Here is a 6,752-nt window from a genome sequence, read left to right as displayed (position 1 = left end):
GCAGCCAGCAAAGCCGAGCCTGAGCCTGTAAAGACGAAGGCAAAATCTGCCGCCAAAGAAAGACAAAATGAAAAAGAATGCCTTAGAGAAGCTGAACAAAGCCAGGACCAAAATGCGAAGATCAACCAAGACCCCGAAACGAATGCGCCGGAACTTATTGCACATGCTCAAGAGATCATGCCTCCGGAAGTTGCAGTTGGTGTTTGAAGACATATTCTTCTGATCAAGCCTTGTGTTCATAGCATCTTTTTTTTTTTCCTCTTCAACAAGTTTTTAAGCTCGAAGTTTACTGTGAATACAACGCCTTCTCAAACAACTCATCCGACTTCTTGACATCATGTTGCTTCGTTAGAATCCCATAAATGAGGGAAGGGAAAGGAAGAACCAGATGAGTGATTGTGGCTTCAGCATTGCTGATGATCTGATCAAACACTAACTGCCCAAAATCAAAGGTAGTAGCAGTACCAATCAGGAAGAGTAGCTTTGCCAAAGGCTTCTTTACTCCTGTTGCATGCATACTTGGCATCCAATTTTTCAGAGCAATCTTATGAAGGGCAGAGTATTTCAAGCTTCACTCTGCTACAGGAAAAGACTTTACAGGAGGCCATTTACGTCACACATTGGCAGTTATTTCAGCGATAATGACATTAAAATCAACTTCTCTGTTCAAAACCGGCCGATTACTTTCATAGAAGTCATTGATCACAACAGGAGAGAAATTAAACAAATGACCTCTGACGAACACTTTGTGATACATATCAGATGCAGGGTTATTCATCTCTTCTACCAAGTTAGCATAAAACTCATAAACCACGTTTTTCACAAAAGGCTGCACCCTAGTCACCGTTCCAAGTAGATGTTGTGCTTTAAGAAGATCAAAAATGCCTAACTCCCTAAAATCGGCTACATGTAATAGCCGTTTAGACAAAAATTTTCTCTGCACTACTGAGTCCCATACTTTCTTATTTAATTCTGAGTAAAAAGTAGAGGATGTACCAGGTGCGTTAGTCTTGTTCGTGTGCTCTGTGGAGGACCCGAACCTTTCTGAACAGAGGCGGAACACTTTACTGCAGACCGTGTGACTCTGCTCGGCAACGGTGTGTCTTTTTCTTTCCTCTTCTTTGTTGATTGCTGAGAAGACTTCTCCTTTTCCACTGGTTCCATGGCTTCCAGTAAAACTTCTTCCTCATCATCCGAAGAAAGAACACATGGGTGTAGGGATTCTTCACTAAAAGATCGAGACCGCTTCTTTGAAGATGACTCAGGATTCTGGTTGTCAACACTTGGTGTAAACTGTGGCCTCAAACCTTGTTGGAATGCATGAGAACGAGAGCTCCAACATGAAAAACCCGGTCTTGCTACAAATTTCAATAAATCCGGAAGATTATCTCTCTGTGGCATTTCATCAAACACCTGATCCGCAACAACCTTCGGAGGCTTAGAAGAGTTGGTTGGTGACCGATTCTCACCCAAATTCGGCACGTCAGGAGACGGAGATAAAGGGGCAATGGGAGCAATACTTTCTTGCTCTGAAGACCCGCGTGGAGTAGAGTAAATCTCATCTCCTTCGTCGCAAAATGGAGCCTTGGAGTAAGGAACAATGGCTGACGGAGGAAGGCAAGCAAGTGGGATAGGTTCGTTTTCAGCAAAGGCGTGAGCATCTTGTCGTGGGGCAGAAAACTTCACCTTCTTCGACGGCACGGAAGATTTCTTGGGGGAAAACTGATTGAACACTCGATTGCTTCGGGTCCTCACCATTTTGGAGAAATTTCTGAGAAATATGGAGAGCAAACTTTCTGGAGTAAAGCAAAGAATTAGGGCTGGAAATTTCAAATGAAGGGGCCGGTTATTATAACACACGGCTCCCACCCAATACGCAATGTCATTTTTAAAAAAAAAAAAAACTAAGAACAATTACGTTACACAAATGCCCAAAGCTGTCCGTAAGGCCTCAAACCGAACAGCATCAAGAGGCTTTGTAAAAATATCTGCTAGTTGCTTCTCTGTAGTTACATACTCCAACACGACAGTCTTGTTCTCCACTAATTCTCGGATAAAATGATGTCGAATATCAATGTGCTTCGTTCGAGAATGTTGAACAGGATTCTTTGAAATATTTATAGCACTGGTGTTATCACAAAAAACTGTCAGTACATCTTGTATAATACCATAGTCTTCCAACATCTGCTTCATCCACAACAATTGAGTGCAACAACTTCCTGTCGCTATATATTCAGCCTCTGCAGTTGATAAAGAGATCGAATTCTATTTCTTACTGAACCAGGAAACCAGATTATTACCTAAGTAGAAACAGCCTCCTGAGGTGCTCTTCCTGTCATCTGCATTGCCTGCCCAGTCCGCATCACTGAACCCTGCAAGACTAGAATTTGTATCACTTGAGAACCAAATCCCATGATCCACCGTTCCACTAACATATCGAACAATTCTCTTCACTGCAACCAAATGTGATTCTTTGGGGTTTGCCTGATATCTAGCACACACGCCAACACTAAAGCTTATATCAGGCCTACTTGCAGTTAAATACAAGAGGCTTCCAATCATGCTTCGATAAAGAGTTGGATCGACAGCGACTCCATTTTCATCTTTAATCAACTTCTCATTGGTGCCCATCAGTGTTCTCATGTGCCTAGCCTTTACTAGATCAAATTTATGAACTAAATTTCTTGCATACTTACTTTGTGAAATAAAGATTCCATTTTTCATTTGTTTCACCTGCAGACCAAGAAAGTAAGTCAGTTCTCCTACCATGCTCATCTCAAACTCATTCTTCATTTGTTCAACAAATTCCTCCACTTTTGCTTGTGATGTTGATCCAAACACAATGTCATCCACATAAATCTGAGCTATGATGATCCCATTTCCAAATTTCTTGATAAACAAGGTCTTGTCTACTCCCCCTCTCTTGTAGCCCTTCTTGTTCAAGAATTCAGTCAGTCGTTCATACTATGCTCTTGGTGCTTGTTTAAGCCCATATAGTGCCTTCTTCAGTTTGTACACATGGTCGGAGTGCTGTGGATCTTCAAAACCTTTGGGTTGTTCAACAAAGACCTCTTCATCCAGAAAACCATTCAAAAATGCACTCTTAACATCCATCTGGAACATTTTTATACCCATCAGACAGGCAAATGATAGCAAAAGATGAATTGATTCAAGTCTTGCTACCGGTGCAAATGTCTCATCGAAATCCACTCCTTCTACTTGAGTATACCCCTGAGCTACAAGTCTGGCTTTGTTTCTTGTAACATTTCCATGCTCATCTGTCTTGTTCTTGAAAATCCACTTAGTGCCAATAACATTAGAGTTACTTGGTCGTGGAACTAAGTCCCACGCATCATTCCTCTCAAGCTGTCCCAATTCTTCCTGCATGGCATTTATCCAGAGCTCATCTTCTAAAGCTTCTTTCATATTCTTCGGTTCCATTTTGGATGTATAGCACACATATCTCACAATGTCACGGTAGTTCAATCTAGGCTTGTCTCTAGTGCAAATCCCTTCATTAATGTTGCCAATAATCCCTTCAACTAGATGATTCCTTTTAATTCTGAAGGATGGTTCTCTGGTGGTAGGATCTGCAGCATCAAATACTTCTATCTCGGCTTCTGGTGAATCTGTCTCAACCGGTGTTACAACATCTTCTGTGACACTTTCTTCAACAAATTGTTTTTTACTGTCTTGATCTTTAGTCCTAATATCTTCAAAAATTTCATCATCAGAGGCCCTTCTAACTACCTCCTTAAGGTCATCCACCACTACATTCACAGATTCCATAATCTTCTGTGTTCTCTTGTTGTAGACTCGATAGGCTCGGCTACTAGTAGAGTAACCAAGAAACACTCCCTCATCACTTTTGGCATCAAGCTTGCCACGCTGATCCCGATCATTTAGTATATAGCACACACTCCCAAAAATGTGAAAATAGTTCAGGTTTGGTTTTCTACGCATCTAGATTTCATAGGGAGTAAGCTTTGTATGTGGTCTGAGATACACCCTGTTGATTGTATAGCAAGCAGTATTCATCGCTTCTGCCCATAGTATGAACTTCTAATTGACAAGATATCTTTGGATATCAATCATACCTTGAGTTTTGATATTTATGTGTATTCTTATTTCAATCTTAAGTCTTAAATAAACCAAAAAACAACTATACTATCATATGAACCAAATATTTCAAAATTGAAATATTAGCTTGGCGTAGAGAATGAAAAAGTCAGTATCCGAGCTCCTAATCTGAAGCGCGTTGAATAAAAATATTTGAAAATTGAATTTAAGATGTGAAATAACATCTTATAGAATTGTGTTACGGATTCTCAATGATAAAATTGTGATCAAACGATTGAAACGATTTGTTCATCAAGAGTAGAATGTTGTGATGTTGATGTGATAGTAATATAAGTATTTTTTACTTCTGGTATTTTGAATTACTTCCTCAACGAATTGGACTCTTAAAAATCTTAGAAGTAGAGAACTATTTAAACTTCTGCTATGTTGCTCTGCCATATGGGTTCTTTTTTTGTTTTTGTTTTTTTATGTGTAATTGTACGTGAACCATACTAGGAATTAAATGTCCAAATTTCTACAGTTAACAATAAGCTTAAAACAAGTAGGAAAAAAAGAAAACAAAAGACACAGAGAATTGTGAGAGCTACGTCTACTTGTCGCTGCAGAATATAACTATGATCGGACGAAGAAGTAAATGCTGATGCTAATGTCCATCTCAGTCTTTGTGTTTCTGTAGAAGACCGCTACCGTATAAGTCCCTTATACAGGAAAGAGAATTCGGGAAAACCCGCTATATTTATTGAAGGAACAGAAGAAACCTTTCGAAACATGTAGATGATTATTCATGCTGACGCTAATCTTCTAATTTTGTGACGATGAAGATCAGCATCATGTGAGAAATCATAAGCAGGTTCTTGCCATTGTGACTCAAATTGTTTTGCAACTTTAAGAGTCCACGCCTCCAATACTTGTTCAAATTCAACATGAAGATCACTAAGAGTTTCAGAAGAAGGTTCTTGTAGTTGTGCCTCCAATCCTTGTGCAAATTCGAGATCAGCGACACTAAGAGTTTCAGAAGAAGGTTCTTTTACTAGTTGTGCCTCCAATTCTTCTGCAAATTCAACATCAACATCGCTAAGAATAACAGAAGAAGGTTCTTGTTGTTGTGCCTCCATGTATTGTCGACCAAATTGTAGATCATCATGAGTTGGAATGTCACAAGCAGGTTGTTGCGGAACCGGAGGTTGATAATCACATACATAATTAGGCTCCTCTGAGGAAACAATCCCGGCCATTCGACAAAGTTCTTCCATTGTGAAGCACTCAATATTATTGAGAGAATATTCATGAGTAAGTGTTTGAGGCTGCACGCTTTGGACATAATCATCGACTTGAAAAGTTGGCTGTGCTTGTGGCGCAACGTTCGGTTCAGCAAGTACGACGTCATCGACTTGATAAGTAATTGGTGCTTGTGGCTGCATCATGTTACGGCGAGGCTGTTCCCTTCGAGCAGCATTTGTGTGCTTCTGTTCACTTCTTTTATTGTAGATCTTGCACAGTACAAATTCATCCACCTGTGGAAAAAATAAAGATCTAGTTAGTTGCCTTTGTAATTAAAACAATTTGCTAAATTTATCTGGCAAATTATAACAACACTGAATTCTTGTATTCAAATCATGTATGTTGATAAATACCTTTGCGGAACCGGATTGAGGGATATATTCGTACATAAGCCAAGTCGACATGTTGCCTTTAGCAAGAAAGTAGTTGAACAATGTCTTATATCCAATTGTTTTTCCATTTGAATCATTTACGGGCTTCTTTTGAGTACTCGCTCTCCAATATCCACCCTTAGCTACGGTACGGCTGGGGCGAGTTGCGGTTGCACTTATGGGCGTTCTTTTGGTGAGAAAATACATCTCAACTTCTCTCCGCGTGCCATATTTCTCTGTAGATATATAGCAAGTGAACTGTATTATTACTATACAGTATACAAGGGAAAAAAATTCTTAAAAAAAAAAAAAAAAACATCAACAACAACAGCAAATGGCTAACATGAAATGGCGGTGCAATTTCATCGGCCAACTCTATGTATTATATTGATCAAATCAGCAACATATATTATCAAATGCAACGAGTGCTGGACTATAATTACTAGACATATATATGTTTGAGTATATATATATGTATATTTATTTATGTTAATAAAGACGAAACTACGTGGAGTGACAAGAAGAGAAATTACCTTGAAGTTCGTCAGGAGTGTGCTTATATATATCTACTTCTTTGACATAGTCATTGGAGGGGAGTGGATGATTCAAGATTCGTGAGCAAGTAATAAGTAATGAGTTCTTCATCAGTTGGACAAAATCTATATCCTATTGGTATTTCATATTCATACTCTTCTCCGTTCTCCATTGACATGTTGACACAAACAATACTTAATGAGCTTCTCAAATCAGCGACTTATAATGTTTCTTTCTGATTCTTGGAAAGAAGGCTTTTTCTCTGATTTCTATGGTTTGGCTAGAGAGATAAGTGATTGGGAAGAATGGAATATCAGGCATTTATAATATAATGGAGGATTAAAGAGTTGAGTTGGACTCTGATAAGGATTTGAAAGAAAAAATCCTAAAACTGCTTGGATATATATATAATATATATAGATATCAGAAATAATCCTAAACCTACCATTAATTGAATTGAATTACTTTATATATATATATATATAT

General features: G+C 38.7%; 1 protein-coding gene across 1 annotated transcript; it reads right to left on the bottom strand.

Moving 5' to 3' along the window:
• Positions 1-286: 286 nt before the first annotated feature.
• Positions 287-1,758, bottom strand: LOC112091798. Its single transcript, XM_024166282.1, has 3 exons — positions 1,041-1,758; positions 685-903; positions 287-504 (listed from the first exon to the last, which is right to left on the bottom strand). Exons 1-3 carry the CDS (start codon positions 1,756-1,758, stop codon positions 287-289), a joined length of 1,155 nt encoding a protein of 384 aa, XP_024022050.1.
• Between the last annotated feature and the right edge of the window lie 4,994 nt (positions 1,759-6,752).

This window comes from Morus notabilis, unplaced genomic scaffold, assembly GCF_000414095.1.
Source record: "Morus notabilis unplaced genomic scaffold, ASM41409v2 Scaffold1132, whole genome shotgun sequence".
Taxonomy (NCBI): Eukaryota; Viridiplantae; Streptophyta; class Magnoliopsida; order Rosales; family Moraceae; genus Morus; species Morus notabilis.
The sequence above is the reverse complement of the archived record's forward strand: the minus strand, read 5'-3'. Positions and strand labels throughout refer to the sequence as shown.

Coding starts and splice junctions, on each gene's coding strand:
- LOC112091798 (XM_024166282.1), bottom strand. CDS start 1,758: ATGGTGAGGACCCGAAGCAATCGAGTGTTCAATCAGTTTTCCCCCAAG. Junction 904..1,040: donor TTCCGCCTCTGTTCAGAAAG/GTTCGGGTCCTC, acceptor TATTACATGTAG/CCGATTTTAGGGAGTTAGGC. Junction 505..684: donor GATCAATGACTTCTATGAAA/GTAATCGGCCGG, acceptor TGCATGCAACAG/GAGTAAAGAAGCCTTTGGCA.